At 35.8% G+C, this 22,862-nt stretch overlaps 1 protein-coding gene across 17 annotated transcripts in view; it reads left to right on the top strand.

The window, feature by feature from the left end:
- The window catches only part of COG6 (component of oligomeric golgi complex 6), a 299,945-nt gene that overhangs the window by 17,975 nt on the left and 259,108 nt on the right, over positions 1-22,862 (top strand). For all 17 annotated transcript variants that reach the window (XR_010936897.1, XR_010936889.1, XR_010936888.1 and 14 more), the window contains 8 exons: positions 4,498-4,626; positions 4,705-4,796; positions 6,631-6,695; positions 7,880-7,971; positions 9,385-9,502; positions 18,623-18,754; positions 19,093-19,260; positions 21,998-22,105. Coding sequence is in view for 3 of the 17 variants with exons in the window: in XM_067713212.1 (XP_067569313.1) it covers positions 4,498-4,626; positions 4,705-4,796; positions 6,631-6,695; positions 7,880-7,971; positions 9,385-9,502; positions 18,623-18,754; positions 19,093-19,260; positions 21,998-22,105 (904 nt within the window). In the remaining 14 variants the exon portion in view is untranslated. The remainder of the gene's footprint in view (positions 1-4,497; positions 4,627-4,704; positions 4,797-6,630; positions 6,696-7,879; positions 7,972-9,384; positions 9,503-18,622; positions 18,755-19,092; positions 19,261-21,997; positions 22,106-22,862) is intronic.

The raw sequence follows: 22,862 nt of genomic DNA, 5'->3' as shown, positions 1-22,862 counted from the left end.
GTGTACAGGCTAAGGGCTTTTCCCCAATCTGTCATCTCGTTAACGACCTAGGAATTGTATGTAACTAAAACTCCTGTATCAACCCTGCCCTGGAGAGAAGGTCGAATAGACTGACAAATAATAATTGCCCAGAGATGAAAAAAGAAAATTTAAAATTAGAATTCCATCAGTAGGACTTAAGAAAGAAGGAGTTCAGGTATTTGATCCTGTAAGTTATGTCAGCCAAGCGCTATGTGATAATGCTTTGGATAAGAACTTTATGCATTATTAACTTATAAATTTATTATTCTGTATTTTTTCTTTTACTTTTCATATAAAATAGAAGTAAATACCTTTTTTACTTTTAATGCCTGGAATAGTATGGAAATAGGAAGACCAAGTGGGGAGTTAAAATTCAGGAAACAGAAAGCCAGGGGACTCCTGCATAGGCATCAGTCCTGCCCTGAGCCATGCCTTTCATATGCTTACGTATTTTTAGAGGATTTCCTTCTTACTCTGTTTTCTGACTGGAACATTGCTTGTCCTGTAATAAGGTTCCAGAACACAAATGCTGGACAGCTACATAAAATAATAACATCCCAGTGCTACTTACTGAGTACTCACTATGTGTTAAGCACAGTTCTAAGTGCAGCAGACTTAACATCAATAAAACATTGCCTTCAAATTGCTTTGTTTTATTGAACAAATAGACAAATCCACTTCAATGAATACATTAATTACTTTTCTAAAAGTCAAGTCTCAAGTCTCAAGTAGTCTGTGGTGAGGAAGGGGGTGAATATTAGAGGAAATTCCCCTCAGGAAGTAGGTATGAAATGACTTCTTAAGGTGATAAGCATTTCCCAGGACGAAAAGGGAGGAGAGAAGATCCCAGGTTGAGGGAACAGCAGGTGCAGAGGTGTGGATTGAGGAGGCATATGTACCTTTAGGAAACTGCGACAGCTTGCCCTGGCGGTTGGGTTAGTAGCAAGAGCTGGATCATAATAGCCCTGCGTGTTGTGCCGGTGCCTGTGATAAGCTGATGTTTTCACTCTTGACCACCAGCGCAGCAGATCTTATCGACTTCGAAATTTCTTTCCCAGCTTTTTCACTGTAAGCTATTGGTGTTTGATTCTGAGAGTCTTTTGGTACTCAAAACATTTGATGTTTGTTTAATAATGTGCAACATTGACCACAGATTCATAATTGTTCACAAGGTTAATCTTTTTTAAAAAATGCCTTTGTCTGTTTTGGGCATCTGAGAAGGTCAGCTGACTTCTACTGTATAAACATATTTTTTCTAAATTTTGATTCTTGATCAGCACTTGGAAAGGAGCAATATTGCATAATGGTTTAAAAGGTGAGCTCTGAGTTAGATTTTTTGATGAACCCATGCACCTTTATAAGCTTCAGTTTCCTTGAGCTGTAAAATGAGGATAAAAATAGTGCCTGTCTTGCCGGGTTGTTGGGAAGATTAAATTAGAATGTTCCCATAAGGTGTTTACCATAATGCTTTGCTCATCACAAAATATTAGCTATTATTTCTATTTTGAAAGGAGGTAAACTGGAAAGTTTTCAGCTAAAGAGAAGTGTATTTAAGGCCTGCGCGACAGTAAGGCAAAATGCTTGAAAGACAAAGAATAGAACTAAAATAGGCAAAGATTTATCTCTAAAGGACACACGGGATGGGGGCAGTAGTGCAGCATGGAAGGTTGTAAGAAGCATTTGCGGGTTGAATGGGGAAGAGGGAGCATTTTAGTGACAGTTAAGTACCATAACATGAATGTTAAGAAAGAGAAAATGGTCCTTTCATCTTAAGTAATCACCTGTTTCCAAAAGTGGTGGTTTCTTTAAATTTAGGGAGAACTTAATAGTGTATCATGTTAACCACCAGATGGCACTATATGAACTTGATTTAAGTGATGTGTAAAGGCTTCACTGTTCATTATTGTGTCTCACGTGTGTAAGTATCACGTACGAGAAAATGTCAGTTATTGAAGTCTTTGGGGAAAGTTGCCATACTCAGTTTTTCTTAGGTATTATATAACCGAATGCTAATGCATTATTGACTTTTAATAAATCAAGTACAGAAGTTTCTTCAAAAAAAATTTATTACAAGTAGAAATGAACAAATTGATGTTGTCTTCTTTCCATTCGTAAACCTTCAGCATATAAATTATTAAAGAACATAGTAATGTGTACAATGCTGATCTTTCTTCATTTTTTTATTTATTGCATTTCTTAGGTTTCTACACTATTTTATCTTTTAATTCTTTTTTGGACAAATTTTTTCATCTTTTAATTTGCTGTTTGACCAGAATTTTTCTTTCTCTACTATGGCTAGATACAAAAAAACGGAGATTTAAATTTTTATTTTAACTAGAGGCATTTTAGAATATTTACATAATTTTAACAGTCACCTTTGTAAAGCTACATTTTCAGTTTTTGACCTTTGTTGGAAGAGAATCCGTTTTGGTCAAAGAAATTTTCTTCTGTCTCTGGGAAAAGATGTTTCGTGTCTTCAGGTATCATTGAAGGTTCCTTTTAGCTCATGCTGTTCTTCAAATTATATCTATTGCAGGAAAATAAGCATTAATATTGTTTATATGTTATAGTAAACAGATTCTAGTGTTTGTTAGGCTTTTTAAATCGCCCCTCCCCCATTTAAAATGCCAGTGGATTCACTGGTTTCTAATATAACTTGTGGTCACAGTGAATAGTCCTAGAAACAGAAGTTACGTTGTTTCTGTTTATTACATAGCCATTTGGGTCCAGAGGGTGAAGATTAGTTTTACATATTTAAAAAGGTAAAAGTTTGTGAATTTTGTGCTGTCATAAGGAGTCGTCTGATCACAAGTCATTTCATGGACTTGATGATCATTTAAAGCAGGGGTCCCCAACCCCCGGGCCGCAGACCAGTAGGGGTCCTCGGCCTGTTAGGAACCGGGCCGCACAGCAGGAGGTGAGCGCTGAGCCAGGGAAGCTTCATCTGCGGCTCCCCGTCGCCCCCATCGCTTGCGTTACAGCCTGAGCCATCCCCCCCACCCTTCTGTGGAAGAATTGTCTTCCACGAAACGGGTCCCTGGTGCCAAAAAGGTTGGGGACCGCTGATTTAAAGGAATGCATTCTTTACCCTGAACGTTTATGATTTGAGAATATGAGGCAAAAAATAGAAATAAGCATTTTGGTTCTAATTTATTTTAAAAAATAGAAAGTGAATGCAAGGCAATTGTGTACTTTAGCAACACTTAGCTCGATACTGCGTTTTCATCTTGACGTATATATCTGGTATGTCACTGCAGGGAATTTCAAAACCATTTCTTTTTAACCAAAACCAAAAAACCACAAACAACCATGATCTGATTACTAGAGAACAGTCCTCTAAAAAGGTTCAGAGTCCTAAAAATTCACAGCTATTGATTACTTCACTACACTTTGATTTAAAAATATTCCGTCTTCCAGCTTTCCTATGTTAAAAAAAAAATGTGGGTTTTTCATTAAATCAGTAGCATATTAAAGAAAGAAGTATAGCCTAAGAAATTCTTCTGGAAACCTTTGGGGAATTTTGATAACTTTTATTTATATGTAAGGTAATGAAATAATTCTCAACATTTAGTAGAGTACTGTTTAGGGATTTAAAAGTTAATTGGTCTAGAATTCGCTGACATCGGACTATGAAAAAAATACTTTGTTTTCCTATGTACTTTTAAAATAGAACTTTCAGTTGGGCATCGGGTGGGGATAATGGGAAACAAAGGCTGATTCTAGTCGAAGAAACAGGTACTGTTGGTAACTCTAAGCCATCCTATAATTTGATCCCAAATTGTCTGATTCTTTCATTCAAAGCTTTTCTTTCCTACAAATTCCTCACCTTCAAAAGTCCATTTTTTTTCCCCAACCATAATTGATAACTTGTAAATATATGTAAAAGTATTTGCTCTGTATGCATAGTTGGTCAGTAAATTTAAGGAACATATGTTTAACATTGGAGTCAAAATAAGCTTTTAAATATTAATAGTATATTTTGGACAAATTTTGATGGTAAATTTTGATAATATTGAATAAATATAAATGAGAATTTTTTAGTGTAGAAGGAAAAGTCTTATATTTTGGATGGCAGAGTTCTAACTGTAACTAGCCTCTGAGAACTGGGTATTAGGCCTTATGTGTGCAGTGGAACATTGTGTTTTGGGCAAGGGGGGCACTGAAACCTGAAGAGTCCCGGATTTCCACCTTGTCTTGATTTTTACTTTTACCAAATCCCCTGCTCTATCCCTTATTGCCACTGCCTCTGGTACTGATTCCAAATCCCAGCATTCTTTCTTAGGCATAAAAAGATGCACCTTTAGGTTGAATTATCATTATGATAAAGTTATTTCATAAATATTTTTTGTTGTTTAAAACAGTATTGCTTGAGAGAATTGTGTAAAAAAGCTTTAGATATCTTAGAAAGTGCATGAATACTTTGATGTAACCATTAGGAAGAAAAGCAACTGTTTGTTAATAACTTGTTTCTTCTAGGTATACCTTAGATGAGTTTGGAACAGCTAGAAGAAGTACAGTTGTTCGTGGATTTATCGATGCTCTTACAAGAGGGGGCCCAGGAGGTACACCTAGACCCATTGAAATGCACTCCCATGACCCTTTGAGGTATAGTAGTCAGACAGTATTGGAGTATTTGATGTTTTTCTGAAGGAAATCTTTACTAACATTTAGTTTTTTCATTAGATATGTAGGAGATATGTTGGCTTGGCTCCATCAGGCTACTGCTTCTGAAAAAGAACACCTTGAAGCTCTCTTAAAGCATGTAACTACACAAGGTGGGTCCTCTGATTGTTACCACTCATGCCTAGATCTAGTAAATCACGCAGGACTTCCCTGTTTCTGTTTTCTTCATGGAGATAAACTCTTCACACTAGGTGATTTAATAAGCATCCTAATTAATCTTCCTGTCTCTAGTTTCCCCCTTTTTCTGCTGATAGACTTTCTTTTCCGTCACTTTTATTTTGTCACACAACTGATCACATTTTTATACTGGACCCTTGGGACCTTTTCTTGTAAGCCTAGACCCCTCTGCTTCACTTTTAAGGCATCTCTGGAGTGCCTGGCCTACATTATCTCAGCCACCATCCTTTAAAGGCAAAAGGTGATGTTCTCTTCATTTTATCTTGAGTACACAGGCTCAGTCAGTGACTGGCCTAAGGTCGTTAAGCTACTACTTCTTTCATTTCTACTATCCAGCCCCTTTTGTCATTCTCATGTGACTATTTTAAAGTTTTTTGAATAATTACCTATGTACTGGGACTTCCCTGGTGGTCCGGTGGTAAAGAATCTGCCTTCTAGTGCAGGGGACGCAGGTTTGATCCCTGATCGGGGAACTAAGATCCCACATGCTGTGGGGCAACTAAGCCCATGCACCACAACTAGAGAGCCTGCGTGCCGCAAACTACAGAGCCTATGCGCCCTGGAGCCTGTGCGCCACAACTAGAGAGAAGCCTGCACGCTGCAATGAAGAGCCTGTGCGTCGCAACAAAAGATCCTGCACGCCTCAACGAAGACCCAGCGTGCCACAACTAAGACCTGATGCAGCCAAATAAATAAATAATAAATAATTAGCTATGTACTAAATGTACCTAAAATTTTGGTCTTGATTTCAAAGAAGAAAAATGATTATTTTTGAGTTGCAAACGTCTGTTTACAGAATTTCAAATCTTCTTAGTTGTGACTACCTTAAGATGCCTGTTGTAGAAGGGGTTAGTAGATAATTAAGATGCTCTGGCTTTGCTAGGAAGTGAAGAGAGATGTTGTGACTGGTATCACTTACCTATTTTGAATAGCTCAGCCCCACGTCATCCTGGTTCAGCACGTCATCTGCAGGAGAGGCCAGTATACGAATGGGTGCAGGACTTAACCTCTTCGTTTTTAACTCTTCGATATTGAGATTAGATTCAGCATATGTGATAGGTTGTCACAAAGTCTGCACTTTTTAAAGTTGTTTTCTGTTATGCTAATTACCCAGTTTAAAAGAATGTATTTGTTAAAAGATGTAGGAAAATTTACATGAGAGGTAACATTAAGAAGTGGGAAGAAAATAATTGGAGTTAGAAATAAGTTATTCTGTGGGAATGGCATGAATTCTTCTAAACCTGAGTCTCTCCATCTGTAAAAATGAAGGTGGTTACAAGCAGTACATGTCAAGTACCCTGTACAGACCTTGATAAATAGTCAGTAATCAGTAAATGTCCGTTTTTCCATTAGATTGCAAGGCGTGTTTTCCATCTTTATACCCGTAGTTTGTGTGCTTAGCACTACTGCCTAGAGTAAGGAGTTTGTGGAACCAGTGCTAATACATCTTCACATCACCTCCTTCAGTTAATAAATTTCACAGTCTGTTTTTCATACATTTACTCTTTTTCACAAAGAAATAATGTTCATTAATCAACAGTCAAATCAATTGATAGGGCTTTAGACTCATATTGATATAATTAGTAATGTCCTAAAGATATTAAACTTAATAAAATATAATTAATTGTTATTTTAAATGTTTATTAATGCCTTTAATCATATGTATTAGTGTTTGTTAATTTTCTGAACTTATGTGAAGCAAAGTGTAATATGGAAAAAAAATTTTAGTTATGTTATAATTATTTGTAGGTGTTGAAGAAAATATTCAGGAAGTTGTTGGACATATTACTGAGGGTGTTTGCAGGCCCCTAAAGGTAAAATATTTTGTTTTTATATACGTTATATGGTAGCTGGTTAAATTAATGACTTATTCTGATTTTTAAAGAAACAGCAGCTTGAATTCAGGCCGTAATTTTGTCAGATTAACACAATGTAGGGTAATAAAACGCATTTTAAAATAATCATTGCCAATTTTCTATGCAAGAGGTTTTTGCGTACTCATATACATGTATTTATAAAATACCATTTTAGCAGATCACATTCGTTGATATTATGACATACTCCAAAATCTAAATGTTTTCAAAAGCATTTGTTTATTGAACATCTCTTGTGTATGTACTGTTCTACCAAATGCTGCAGAGATGTAAGTGAACCAGAAAACACAATGTCTGTGTTTAGAATCCAGTTAGGAAACAAGAAGACACATATGTTATCAGCAGCTTAATAAGCATAGATGTAATATAATATGTAAGTAAGCACATTCAGTGTGGTTTAGATTGTATTTGTTAATTAGGGAATATAAAGTAAGGGAAAGATTAGTGAGGGATGGATTTTTTTTTTTTTTTTTTTTTTTAACATCTTTATTGGGGTATAATTGCTTTACAATGGGATGGATTTTAATTAGAAAAGATTCCTAGTAGTTAAACTTGAGCATATCAAGTTAACCTTGAACTAGATCTGAGGTATTGCCCTGGCAGTATTATAATTGGCCAAAGAGGTTGGTGCTAATTCAAGATTTATCTGCTTTCCGATTCTCTAATAGAAAGAAACTTGGTATAGTCGTTTAAAGAGAAGATTTTTTTTTTCATTTTTTTCCTTAATATTCATTCATAGAGCAGTACCTTTTCACTGATAATCTGTTTTTAGGAATGTAACAGCTGCTTTGCAATTTAGTGCTAAACTAAATTCCATTATACGCTGGTGAAAAACCTCGAGATGACCTCATTGTGTTGATTATTTCTGATAGCAATTGCCTTGAACCACATTCTGTAGGTAATGGATCATTTTTTTTATAGAGCATATCTGTGCTAAAGTTTCTGTGTTGTTTTACCATCCTCTGTGATTTAATATTCAGAAATTATTTATTTAGAAGGAATTTTGTGATTTCTGCAATAATAAAATTTAATCTTTTTAATGCTATTCATACCACATGTGATTAATGAAGAAAAGTTACACTTTTAGGAAATGTTTAGTTTTTTTCTCACGTGTTTTTTAATAGGTTCGAATTGAACAAGTAATAGTTGCTGAACCTGGGGCAGTTTTATTATATAAAATTTCTAACCTCCTCAAATTTTATCACCATACAATCAGGTAAGTGGAATGGTTAAATGTGATTCTTAAATCCCATGTGACACTTCATTTCAGTTAGAACACAGTGTAATATTTTTTGTGTGTGTATTCTATGCATGACTAAGTGTAACTAGTAGAACCTCCACACCATATGAATCATTATATGCCTATTATACATTCTGTACTTTTGAGGTCCATCGTTTCCTTTTCCCTTTCTTCTCCAAGCATAAGTACACACACATACACATAGCAGTGTAAGTCTATAATATAAGTATTTTTTGAGTCCTCCTATATTAGTAAAAGAGATCCATGGCACCTAAAGCAACTATATGTTATACTCAGAGTAGGGCATAATTAGTAACATGTCCTATTCTGGGTGTTTACATAAATTCTTCTTTAACATTTCGTTTTCCATTAGTGATAGAACAGAACGATAGCTTTATCTCCTCTAAGTAATAGCTGTCTTATCTTCTCTAAATAAAAGTGACTTTATAGATAAGACAAGTGGTTCTTAATCAGATAAAATATGATCTTCAACTCCAAACTTTGCATTCATTTTCACCTTGCAAATATCTTTTGGTGGTATACATAGACTTGAGCCTTATTGTAGATGTCACTATAAGACCATGTTATATGTGTAGTTGTGTTAAAAGTGTTCTTCCAAGCTATGTTTTTGATAGTTTTCATATTAGCCTATTAAAAAACAAGTTTAAATTACTTTTTATCAAGCATGCCAGTGTCAGGAACAGAAGAGTCACTTTCAGTACATGAATAGGAGAATAAAATAGGGAGTTGTTTTATATACATGCTTGTCTTACATTCTGCCAAAAATGAGAAACCCCATTGGATAAGTCTAAGAAATATCCTTGTAATATAAAATTGAGAATTATGGAATGTAGAATAATTATTTCAAAATGTTATCAGATTTTTCGTAATTAGTCTAAATATATGCTATTTAGGTAACTATAAAAATTGAGAAGCTTTATAATTTACAGGTGTGTTATTGATACAGTGTAACAGTTTTAATTTAAAAAGCTCAGTATTAATAAAAAATATTTTCTCAATAGAGCTATTGATGGAATGGCTTCCTTAAAATCAGATCTTCTTGGATAATCAAAACATGCATTTACTATAATAGAGGAAAAATAGAGACATAGGTTTGCATATTACAAGTGTTTATTCTAACCCACTGCTTTTCTAAGAGATTGTGAAATATTTAAAACCCTGTAGTTTGTTTTCATTTGTTCATCACCTAACTTAAAAGGAAAAAAACCCTCATTTTTATATGAAACTAGAGTAATTGTTTTTAATTCACAGGTTATATTCTATATAAAAACTTTTATTTAAATCTATGTCTTTTTAAAGAATTCTACTCAGTTAAAGAGCTGGGTTGTTTTGACTTGTTTTGCAACCTGAAATATTCTTTGCTTTTAGTGGCATTGTTGGAAATAGTGCAACTACATTGTTGACTACCATTGAAGAAATGCATTTGCTGAGCAAAAAAATATTCTTCAGTAGCTTGAGTCTTCATGCCAGCAAATTAATGGACAAGGTACGTTTGAAAAATGCAATTCTTGAACTATGTGAATGTGAGTTTTTCACATTTAAAAATATTGTTTTACTGTTTCCATATTGGTGACAATTTTTTCCCATTCCATTCAGCCTTCTTTTGAGTTCTTCCTGTGAACAACAAAATTCATTTTGAGGTGGCTTACAGGATGTAGGCTTATAATCTGTTCCTGGAACAGTGTAATTTTGAGTCATATAATTAGTGGTAGAATCTCAAGCCCTAGTTTCACTACCATTTTTCAATAACCAAAAATTTGTAATTAAAGCAAACTTACTGTATTTAATAGGTCAGGGCTAAAATGACATACAGATTGGAAAACTTGAACTTTTACTAAATGTTTTTTCTAAACAGCTTACTTAAGTTTTACATTCTTGGTCCAGCTTTGTCCTTATGAAATTTATGTTCTTTTGAGTTATATACTGTAATTAATTATGGAAACAAACAAGGTAACAAGAAACTCCCACAAAAACAAACAAGATAACAAAAAGTCCCACAAAAACAAATAACAAAAACCTGAAAGAGTTCTGTGAGAGCTGATATTTTAAATTGAGCATTGTGTTGTGCAGCAGTAAATTGGAAAGACCTTAAGGAATGGGTTTATAATGATCAAATCCTTCTTTGTTTTCATTTCATTATTAAAGACTCACGTTTTTCAAGGATGCATCACAATCACCATTCTGGCTTTTTTTTTTTTTTTTTTAAATTATACTGGTCTATCTAACAGCCTGGTTATATTAGACACAGGTTTGTAGTATAGTGTGGAACAATCAGTAGCAATCCAGTCCAAAGTACCTGGTCTATTTTTACATTCCTAAGCTCAGAGAAGCCTTAATAAGAGTCTGCTTTCTGACCCCCGGCAGCATGAATTTGTGGAGCTGGAGTATTTCCCTTATATATTTTCCTGTATCACAGGAAGTTTACTAACAGTCAATCAGTTCTCATTATAGATATGTTTACATGAGTTCTTATTTAGACAGAATTTTTCTAAAATCATTCATACATGATATAGACTTTGAATGTGAACAAACATGTGCTTCCTAATGAGTACAAAGCAAACAGTCAAGGTCTGTTGGTCTCAGGTTACTTTTCCTTTCACAGAAAATAGACTAATAAATCGGTGATTACTATAGAATACATGTTTTATGAAAGACGTGCCCAAGGTGCTATGCTAGCACAATAAGAAGAGTATGTATAATAATATTCATATTCAGAGAGGGAGCTTTCCAGAGAGGGAGTTAATAAGAATTGAACTTGAAGGACATGGGGGATTAGATAGGTAAAAAAGGAGTGGGTAGAGGAAACAAATAGAATATGCAAGCTAAGAGTCATCAATACACAAATTTTCATTTATTAAAAATCAGTTGGAAACTGGTGTGGCATGTAGATAGGAGAGAGCCAGGTTGCAGACAGGATAGTTAAGGGATTGTCGAAGTAGTTTTAATGAAAATACATACTCTAAGGAAGAGCCATAAGGGGACAGATTCTTGGGGGCTAAAGGTAAACCTTCAGAAGTTGGTGACTGCTTGAATGTGGTTAAATGAGAGGGAAGAGTTCTAAAATAATTCCTAAGTTACCAATCTGGGAATATTGATACTAATCACAAGTATCTGGAATAGAGAGAAAGTGTAAAACTGGGGGGATAAAGGTGATGATATTGTCTAAGTTAGACAAGATCCATGTGGGATATCCTTCTGCAATCAGTCTGATCTAATGGGGAGCTGTACATTTGGATTTACGGAGCTTTGCATGTAAAAGATAGTTGAGTCCATGTGTTTGTCTGAGGTCACTAGGAATCATGTTTAATAAGAGTAGAGCTTCCAGGACACACAGTCTTGAGAAACAGTGACATTTAAGAGAAGAAAATAAGCGCTACCATGGTAGAATGCTGAGGAAGGATGATTGGAGAGTCAGGAGAGAAATGAGAAGAGGGTTTTATCAGAAAAGCCAAGAGAATAGTTTCAAGAAGGAGGGCATAGTTGATGACAGATACTATATGAAGAGTTCTAGTAAAACAAGGGTGACAGGTTTGTTATCTTTGTCAATATATAGATGATCCATGACTTACTGAGGGCAGTTTTATTCATGTGGTGGGGACAAGAGCCAAATTGCAATATGGGAAACACACATGAACGCGTTACCCAAAGCTTTACCAATTGGAAAACATCTGGGCTAAAAACTGGAAGTAAAATGTAGTAGGCATTCTTATTATGAAATTTGAAAGAGAATAATAAAGCAAAATGGTAAAAGGAAAGATGGAAGTACATTTCTATGATAAATTAGGAAACAGGAAAACAAAATTGATTATTTGTTGAAAAGGTCGACAAAATTGACAACCTTCTAGCAATTCTTTAACCAAGGAAAAAATAAAATTTAAAATTATAATATCAGAATTAGAGATAATAACCAGAGATGAGGATTAAACTTACTAGAGAATACCATATTAAAATATATAAATTTTATTCTAAAATATATAAAAAGGATGATTTTAAGAAAATAAAATTGACAAAAAATGATTCAAAATGAGGTAGGAAACATGAATACACCTAGGGAGGAAAGAAAAATTATTAATGAACATGCTGCTAGACTTAATTCAGTTTATATAGATAGCTTTACACCTACAAAGAACAGAATTCTCCAGAACACAGAAAAATATGGAAAGCTTCCAAGTTCCTTTTAGGTGGTGTAACACTGACATAAAGACCTTTTAAAGACAGTACAAAAGTGAAAACCTCAAATCAGTCACTTTTTAAGTTTTTTTAAAAGGTAAATAATTATAAAAATAAATCCAGTATTATATTAAAACCAAGTATTGGTTATTCCCAGGAATATAAGAATATTTCAATGTTAGGAAATATATTAAATGTTTCAGTGTTAAATTATATTCTCATGATATTTAATTAAATTGTTGAGGGGAAAATATTAGTAAATAAAAAAGTAAAAATACTTAACCATATAAAGATTAATAAAACTAACAGCCAACCTCATGATTAACATAGAAGCACTAGTAATATATTCTATTTAAGTCAAGAAAGAACAAGAAAAGAATATTTGCCAATAACACATTTAAATAATAGAAAATCCAGATAAAGAAATGACAGATATAAATATTTTAAAGGAGGAAATATTAGATTGTTTGTGGATGCTCTGACTGTACTTCAAAACCCAAGAGAATTATTTGAAAAGTTGTAGAACTAGTAAATGGATTTAGAAAGGTAATTGGTGACAAGATCAATATACAAAGATCAGTAATTTTCAGGGAAGATGGCAAAGTAGGAAGCACCAGGAATCTGTCACCCCACCTAGATGACAGTTGGACTAGCAGTATTTGTCTAATGTAACTGTTTTGGAACTCTGGAGTCTATTGAAGAATTGCAATTTCTAGGGGAAGGCTTGAATAGTAATAAATTGCAGTCAATTTTGGTCAACTTCAACTCTTAGCATAGTTGCGACTACCCATCTTCCACCCCCAGTGCTGTGTCAGGCAGCTGTACACTTGTTCCTTGAGCACCTTGCACACAGCTTGTAGAGCCAGGGTGAACAAAAAGGAGGACACTGTCCTCTAAACTTCTGGGATCTGTGCTCTCATCCCAGAGTTGTGAAGAGGAGGGTGGCCATTGTTTTTGCACCTCCCCATTGTGTCAGACACCTCCTCCTGTGGCTAAAGTGACTTCCTGGGGATTTCAAAGACTAGTGCATTTTTCCACCCCCTTAATTTTTTTCTTTTTCCCATTTTGGGAGTCAGACATTAAAGTCTAGGACATTCAAAAGCAACTGTATATATGAGGAAAATTGGAAAGTGACCATATGTTCAGGGAAAGGAGCAGGCTCAGAAAGACCTGAGAAGAACTTCAGTTTATACCTTAACCTGATCCTTGGCTCAGAGAGAGGCTACAACAGTTTTTTTTTAAAAACCCAAAGTAGTAACAGAAAATGGCATCCCTGGAGGAGGGGGAGAATCTGATTTCCAGGGTTAAATTATTACATTCAAATGTTGTTTTCAACAAAAAAATCACAAGGCACACAAAGGAACAGGAAAATATGGCCCATTCAAAGGAGAAAAAAATCAACAGAAACCATTCCTGAAAAAGACCTGATGGCATATCTACTAGACAGAGACTTTAAAACAGTCACGTTAAAGATGAGTCAAGAGAACAGCATATGAACAAAATGGAAATATCTATTAGAGTTAGAAAAATCTAAAGGGAAATCAAAAAGAAATTCTGGAGTTGAAAAGTATAACAACTAGCAAACCAAATGAGGAAGCCTTTAAAAAAGACTCTACAGCATGATCAACTGGGATTTATCCCTGGAATGCAAGGATAGTTCAGCCTATGAAAGTCAGTCCGTATAATTACCACAGTAACAGAACAAAGGGGGAAAAAAGTCACATGATCATCTCAATTGATGCAGAAAAAGCATTTGACAAAATTCAACACTTCTATCATAAAAATACTCAACAAACTAGGAATAGAGGGAAACTACTGCAACATAATAAATGCCATACATGAAAAACCCACAGCTAACATTGTACTCAATAGTGTAAGACTTAAAGCTTTTCGTTTAAGATCAGGAACAAGTCAAGGATGCCCACTTTTGCCACTTCTGTTCAACATAGTGCAGGCATTACCTCATTTTATCGTGCTTCTCTTTATTGCACTTTGCAGATAATTGCGTTTTTTGTTTTGTTTTGTTTTGTTTTTGTGGTACACGGGCCTCTCACTGTTGTGGCCTCTCCCGTTGTGGAGCACAGGCTCCAGACGCACAGGCTCAGCGGCCATGGTTCACGAGCCCAGCCGCTCCATGGCATGTGGGATCCTCCCAGACCGGGGCACGAACCCGTGTCCCTTGCATCGGCAGGTGGACTCTCAACCACTGCGCCACCAGGGAAGCCCAATTGCGTTTTTTTAACAAATCGAAGTTTTGTGGCAACTCTGTGTTTAGCAAGTCCATTGGTGCCATTTTCCAAGAGCATTTGCTCATTTCATGTCTTTGTGTCACATTTTAGTTAATTCTCACAATATTTCCAACTTTTCATTATTATTTGTTACGGTGTTCTGTGTGATCAGTGATCTTTAACATTATTGTAATTGTTTTTTTTGCTTTGTAGTTTTAAGTTATATACATTGTTTTTTAGACATAATGCCATTGCACTCTTAAAAGACTAAAGTATAGTTTAAACATTTTATGTGCACTGGGAAACCAAAAACTTTGGTCTCCAACCTCAGCAAAGCCCTCCATGATGTCCAGCAATCCTGCATGTCCTCAGGCAGCCCCACATATTTAACTTCCTTTCACTTATTTTCTCAAATCTACCATACTGTCTCCTACCAGAAGTGCCAAATTTTGCAAAATTGGATAATAGCCGTTTTAAAATATCTTTGCCAATATGAGCAAAAGTGCTATCTTTTTTTTTTTAATTTAGATTTCAGTTTTTCTAGTGAGAATGAACATTTTAAAGTATGTTTATTGGCTGTTTGTGAATTGTTTTCTCATGTCCTTTGCCATTTTCCTACTAGGCTGTATCTTGTTATTTTCTGATATTTTTTATACATTAAGAGTATTATCTGTCATATATATTACAAATCTTTTCTCCATGTCATCATGTACCATTTAATTTTGCTTGTAGTAATTTCTGATACATCACTTTCAATGTTTACATAGTAAAATCTGTAACATTTTTTTTCCTTATTGTTTCTTCTTTGGGAACATGCCATAAAACATACTTCAAAAACTTCCCCACAACAAGAAAATACATGTAGAATTTATTATATGCTAAAGTTAGCATCTATCAGTAGGAAAGTGTTCGATTATTTAATAAATTCATTTAAATGTTTGTTCTTAGGTCTTCCTGTAGTTTCACTTTTATATCAAATTTTTAATCTACCTGAAGTTTATTTTTGTCCATGCTGGGAAGGAAGGATCATACTCATTTTTCCCAAATGGTTATCCATTTATTTTATTTTATTTTCACTCAGAAAACCCCATGAAGTTCTTAAATACTTTATTTCTCTTATAAAGTTAAAATGAAAGTTGCAGGAACATAAAATGGCTAATAAAAGGCAAGTTTTAAGCATGGTATCTTCCTGTTAAAACCCAGAATAGAATAGGATAAAAACAGGAAAAGAAAGAATTGTAATTTGAATATATTAAGTACCAATTAATACTGCAGCCTATGTGAGTTTATAGCAGTGACGGGTGTTGGCTATTATTGTTATTTATTGTTGTCATTATCATCAATAACTGTGCCCTGAAATGTTTTTCTTAGATATGAATTGGTCATATTTAGGGCTATTTTAACATTAAATTGAGATTGGAATATGATACTGTTTACAGTTTATGTGTTGCTTATATATACAACCATTTCAGGTTTCTTTCAGGAATTATCATTCCTTCACTAAATTTTTAATGTTCCATATTTTATATTAATTATATCTTCATCTTATTCTGCCTCTTGTAAACCATTCATCTCTTCTAAGAAGATTCTAGCCTTATGAGGAAAACAACACTTACTGCAGAATGGTCTTCATTAGCAAAGCACCCAAGTGGAAATTTTTGCTAATAGAATTTTAAGTGGATAGCAAAATTGTTAAGAACAGCTTTTAAAATGAATAAAGCCAGATATGAACTCTTTTCATGATTCCTTCTGTGCTTTTAGAAAGACATATTTAGGAGCTAATTCTTTAGTATGAAAAAAGAAAATGCAAGGACATTATTTTATTGAAAGATGTACCTTTTCCCTAACAAAGAATTTGAAGCACTTAAGTATTCAAGTATGTGTACTCCCTTCCTTATCAGGCTCTTCTGAAACATTCATAACTGTGAATCTGGCAAAGTCTAAAGGGAATATGTGTCTGTACTACAAAAGATACAATGTCATATCCATTTTAGCTAGAGAGACATTTTCTAAAATTCTTTTCACTATAGTAATAGTACAATTCTAATTTAAAAGGGATGGTGTGTCATAAATGAAACCCATATCAAATTAATAGTAGGCAGGATTGACCAGCTCTGTGAAAATAAAACCTAAGTGGTCCTCTAAATTTTGATATAAATTCTAGGATATCATTACTGTTTAGAATCTCTTTTTACTGTTCAAATTGTAGTACTTGGACCAGCAGCTTGGACATCACCTAGGAGTTTATTAGTTTATCTGAGATTAAAAATCTCAGGCCCCACCCCAGACCTACTGAATCAGAATGTGCATTTTAAGCAGATTTCCCTGGTCACTCATATGCATGTTAAAGTTTGAAAAGTGCTTTTTTTTTTTTTTTATTTTGGTGGTACGCGGGCCTCTCGCTGTTGTGGCCTCTCCCGTTGCGGAGCACAGGCTCCAGACGCGCAGGCTCAGCGGCCACGGCTCACGGGCCCAGCCGCTCCGCGGCATGTGGGATCCTCCCGGACCGGGGCACGAACCTGTGTCCCCTGCATCGGCAGGCGGACTCCCAACCACTGCGCCACCAGGGAAGCCCCTGAAAAGTGCTTTTTTTTAAATGAGTATTTTGAGTTTTACATTATTCCTTGCAGATTATTCTGCTAGGAAAAGCAAATAAGAACAGTGTTTTCAGCTAAAATGCTTTTTAAATTTTAAATAAAAGTATGTGAAATAAAAAGTTGTAATTATTTGAAGTTATATCAAACAAATGTTAGTTTGCACTGTTAAATTTATCTTGAATAATATTATTGACTTAAAAAATTTAATTCCGTAAATAAGGTAAGAGGAAACTTCTGGAGGTAATGGATATGGTTTATGGAATGTGGTGATGGTTTAATGGTTACGTTACCAAGTAGGTGCTCATGTGCCCGCAGTTCCAGAAAGCCAAACTCTGACAGTGGGTGTTTGCAGCAAAGTAAGGGTTTATTTGCAGGGTACCAAGCAAGGAGAATGGGCACCTCATGCTCAAAAGATTGGAATTCCTTGATGGCTTTCAGGCAAGGGTTTTTAAAGACAGTGTTAGGGGAGAGGGTCCTAGGATGCGTGATCAGCTTGTAGGCCTTCTGGTTGGTTGGTGGTAAGGTAACAGGGTGATGTTTTGGGAATGTTAACCGTCTGGTTTCAATCAGTCTGGAGTCTAGTCCTTGTGGTCAGCAGGTAGTCACCATCCTCCACCTGGATGGGGGTCTTAGTTTCCCCAGGACAACTCAAAGTATGCATCAGATTGTTATTTATATCCCTTCAGGAGGAACTAGAAGTCTTGTGACTCTCTTGTCCTGATCATTAATTGCTTGGGTCAGCTCTTTGGAACTCACAGAAGGCCTAGGAGACTAAAGCCTTTTGTTCCACAAACAAGAAATGGGGGACATGGAGGGGATTTTGTACCTGGGAAGGCCTCACAGGGTCCTGCTTGGTTTCAGTCTCCCCTTTTCTTTGATACTTCTCAATCCTGAGGGGAACAGGGGCGGGACAAGAAAGAGAGTAAAGCTTTGGATAAAGAGGTTGTTCATAAACTCTGTAAGGGAACTTGGTTTTAGGGGGACTTGGTTTCAGGTATATACTTACTTCTAAATTCATCAAGTTGTATACATTAAATATTTACAGCTTTTTGTATGTCAATCATACCTCAATAAAGTGGTTTTAAAAAAAGCACTTTAGTTCCATTTACTGTTAATTACTGGAACATATATGTATTTAGAGTGAAAGGAGTCTATATATAAAATGAAGCAGTTAATTTAAAAATATGAGGGTTTTTGGGCTTCCCTGGTGGCGCAGTGGTTGGGAATACACCTTCCGGTGCAGGGGACATGGGTTCGAGCCCTCGTCTGGGAAGATCCCACATGCCGCGGAGCAACTAAGCCCGTGTGCCACAACTACTGAAGCCTGCATGCCTAGAGCCCATGCTCCGCAACAAGAGAAGCCACTACATTGAGAAGCCTGCGTACCGCAATGAAGAGTAGCCCCCGCTCGCCACAACTAGGGAAAGCCAGGGTGCAGCAGTGAAGACCCAGCACAGCCAAAAATTTTTTTTAAAAAATTAATTAATTAAAAAAATTAAAGTATGTACTAAAATCTTTCATATGAACTATTTTACCATGAACTGGCATTTATGTAGACACTAAAATTTAGTAGAAAAATACAAGCAGTGGATAAGTCATCCTTCATTTTAGGTTGAACTCCCACCACCTGATCTTGGACCAAGTTCTGCATTAAATCAGACACTCATGTTGTTGCGTGAAGTTTTGGCATCTCACGATTCTTCAGTTGTACCGTTAGATGCCCGTCAGGCCGACTTTGTGCAGGTAGGTTGTAAATTCACGTTTAATGATTCTTACTGCTCCTCTATTGTACGTTCTTTTGAAATTCTGGCACTTTATAGCCCATGTATCTTGACAATCCTTCTCATTGCTTTTTCCTTCAGATATTAAACCAGTTCCCTTTAATTTAAAAAGTATATATTCAGTGATGCTTGTTTTAAAAACTATTACAGTTGCGGTACCATTTAATCTTGTTCTTACGTGCTTCTGTAAGTTGGCCCGCTCCCCATTAGTTTGACATTCATTCTGAAGTGCCGTTAACACAGACCCGTATCACTGGTTGGGAAATAAGGAATACATTTGATTTTATTTTTCATTTATAGGTTTTATCATGTGTCTTGGATCCTCTCCTCCAGATGTGTACTGTATCAGCCAGCAATTTAGGCACAGCTGACATGGCCACCTTCATGGTCAATTCACTGTATATGATGAAGACAACATTAGCTCTATTTGAATTCACCGACAGACGTCTGGAAATGCTACAGTTCCAGGTTAATTTTGCCATAAAGTGACTGCTCACTGTGATGAAATCTTTTTACTATACATGATCTCAGTTACTGGCTTTAAGATAATTTCAGTGACCTGATTTATATGAATCCCTTGTTATAGTCTGATAGAACCCCTCCCTGCCCCCATGCATATTCAGTATTTCAGTTTCGTTTTGGAGAAGCCAGAATATGTAACAGGTAAGATATTTTATTCAAGCCATAGTATGTGGTGTTAGAATGGAGCTTTTCTGACTGATTTGAACTGTTATTCTGTATGCAGATTTCAGTTTCCATACTGTGAATAACGTGCTATATTTTTCAAGCTGTGTAGCTAGTGCAGAAGGTGTTGCAGAGGACAGATATATTTTTATCTATGTGTAAATCAGTGTTAGGCACAACATTACAGTTTGTTATGCCAATCGCTCTGGTCCTATAAGCCAAATGGTATCACTTAAGAGTCACAACAAGGCCATTTATAAAATTTACCAGATACTTGGCTTTTGGTTTTGAAAGAGTGATTTTTGGTAGATAGAATGTTTCAAAAAAAAAACAATAACAACCCTGAGTCTTCTTTGTTATCACAAGTATATAAACAGTTTGGCAGTGGCTACAGTAAAAATTTGTCATTTGGGGTTTTTCTAAGGACTGAGTTTGGGACCTCCAAGTTTGTGATGTTTTCTACTTTCTAATTCTTTCTTTCAAAAGAAATATAATGAAGTATGATTAATTTTTCTTTTTTGCATAATTGTTTAAGTATAATTAGTAAAATCTTTTTTAAAAATAGTCATTGGTTTTTAATGTATTTATCACTAATTCAACCCGAAACTCTGCCATTTGTCTAAATCTCTTCTCAAGATGTGCACCTATATCAGTTGGTCCAGCAATCTGTTTTATCACCAGTTATCTTTGTTTCTCAAATATTCCAAAGTTGTTTTTTGCATTCCAAGAGGACAAGCCCCACCATGTAAGTGCTTCTTGAGCCTGCATCATTCTTGCTGATGGGCTGGTGGCTGGCACTGGTCACGTGGACCAGCCAGAGTCAGTGTGGAGAGGACTGGGCAAGGGTGTGGATGCTGGAAGGCGCGGGCCCCACAGTGATAGTTTTCCTTGTCGAGTAAAAGATCCTTATTTTCAGATCTTTTCTATCACTAGTCCATTAATTTTCTTCCATTCTTTCTTCTTCCAGTGTTTCAAGTGAGAAATCTAGGCTAGTCTGATTCTCTGTTGTTTGTGATAACCTATTTTATTCATGTGGAAGCTTGCGAGGATTTTCCTTTGAGTTCACATATTTCCTCAGGATATTTTTTGGTATGTCTCTTTTTCTATTATTTCCATCTTGGATTTTGCAAAGCCTTTTCAGTCTGAAGATTCCACCCTTTTGTTTTTTGCTCAGTAAAGTTTTCTGTTATCTGCTCACTTCTCCATCTGTTACTTTTTATATTCTGAAGCTCCTGTCCTTAGTTGGCTTTATCTCCTAAATTTGCCTTCTAATTTCTGTTTAAATCTCTTCCCTTTAATATATTTCTTTGATATTTACTCTGTATTACTATTCTTCCACTTTTCTTTCAGATACTAATTTGGTTCTTGGCAGTAACTCTTTCATTAAATATTTCCATTTGCAATCTTGTTTTTCTTGGATTTTCCAGTAAGACTAGTAAGTAAGGGTTCTAAGGTTCTAATTGTACTTTCTTGGGCATTCACTTAAAAAAAAACTAAGGTACCCTGCGTCTTTCAGTAGTGTTGCCTCAGGAAAAGATACTTGTTCTCATTATTCAGGTGGGTTTTCTCATAGAACCTACTCACCTCTTTTAAATCAGTTGTAAGTTTTTTACGGGGAGGGGCTCAGCTCAGTTTTTTACGGGCTGGAGTGACTTGCACGGTGGCAAACATTCAGATGGTAGCAGATAGCATCTCTTAATAGCATACTGTGCCACTGGTAAACAAGCTGGTAAAACTGAGGGGAGTATCCAGTGAGGGGTAACAGGAAGATCTGTAGACTTACAGGCCTGTACTGGTTAAAGGAAGGAGCAGCCACTTCTCCCCACCTGGGAATACTTCATCCCATCAGGTAGTCTCCTTCTGCGGCTTCTGCCCCCATGAGCATTAGGTGGCTTCCCCAAGAATAGCACCAAACAGGTGACCACGTACAAGTCCCACCTGCTAGCTGGCAGCTCCTGAACTTGACATCTTTGCCCAGCCTTCTGCTGGTTCCTCAACAGTCCCCTAGTTGTCGCAAATCCGCCTTCCTCTGGAGGACTTACTGCCTCAGCCCCCGTGGGATTTCCTTCAGACTTCTCCAGATGATGTATTTGATTGGTTGAGTTAGTCCAGCAAGTTGGGAGCATGAGGCAGTGTGGATGTGAGGGACATCAGGTCCTCATCTTCCCAGAATTCTTTCTAAGTATTTTATTTTACACTGTTGTTCATGAGTAGTTTTTGTTTGTGTCTTGCTTAATACCAGCTTTTAAAAGAGCCAAGAAGCAACCCAAATTTTTCGACTAGTGGCTAGTCCTGGAATCCTCAAGTAAGACTTTCCCTCCCTTTCGTAAGAGGACTTCCTCTTTGGGGAAGGAAAAGTCTTTGTACAGGAGCAGTCCCTATCCTTCATATTTTGGCCTCATAGCCGCTGCAAGGAACACGTCCATGATGAAGAGCTAAGACTCCAGGCTAGTCTACTTCTACTCTCAATCAGTCTTATTCTTCTTTTAAAATATTTTCTTTTAACTGTGTTTTATTTTAGATTGAAGCACATTTGGACACACTTATAAATGAGCAAGCTTCTTATGTTTTAACTAGAGCAGGCGTGAGTTATATCTATAACACCATACAGCAACATAAACCCGAACAGGTAAGCACATGGATCTTCCTAACTAGAGAGATACACCAATTTAGAGTACGGCTTCTAGAGCTAGACACTTGGTAGTAATTTTTCACTGGGAAGGTGACTTCTCTCTCTGATTCCTCATCATCTGTAGATTGAGGGTAATAATATCTGTAACATAGAATTGTTCTAAGATTGAGATAATACCTGTGTAGTTCTTGGAGGACTATCTGAGATATAGTAGGGTGTCCCAAAATACTATCTTTTTTACTATAGATAGTTTGGGTTACAAGTAATGAAAATATACAAAAATTAGTATTGAAAAATATATAAAGAATACTCATATTGGTAAATTTTTTAGTCCTTTATCACCATTGATTTACTAAGTGCATAGATTACTATATAAATAGCAGTCATCCCCCCTTTTAATTTAGCAAATCATGGTCTATTACTTCGGAAAGGTAAATACTTCTGGGGCTAACATCTGATCTTAAGTTATAGAACTCCAGTAGAATTAGAAAATGGAGTGGTGGGAACCCTAGAAAACCATGTAAGCCTCTTTCTTTAAAAAGCAAAATACTTTTAAATAACATTAACATGAATATTTTATAGCCCAGGGACAAGGTTTGAATTTTTTCTTTTGATAAGGTAATAAGCAAATTTCTACCAGTAGGAGCAAATTCTGCTGCCTTTTTATATTATCTAAAATTATCAAGGCAACTCTTAAAGCCCCCATGTCTTACTGCCATTCCTCAGTGCTTTATTGCCCTTTTTTTCTTGCTTA

The sequence above is a fragment of the Pseudorca crassidens genome, chromosome 18, assembly GCF_039906515.1.
Source record: "Pseudorca crassidens isolate mPseCra1 chromosome 18, mPseCra1.hap1, whole genome shotgun sequence".
Classification (NCBI taxonomy): Eukaryota; Metazoa; Chordata; class Mammalia; order Artiodactyla; family Delphinidae; genus Pseudorca; species Pseudorca crassidens.
Note: the sequence above shows the minus strand (reverse complement) of the source record. Positions and strands in the feature narration are given on the sequence as shown.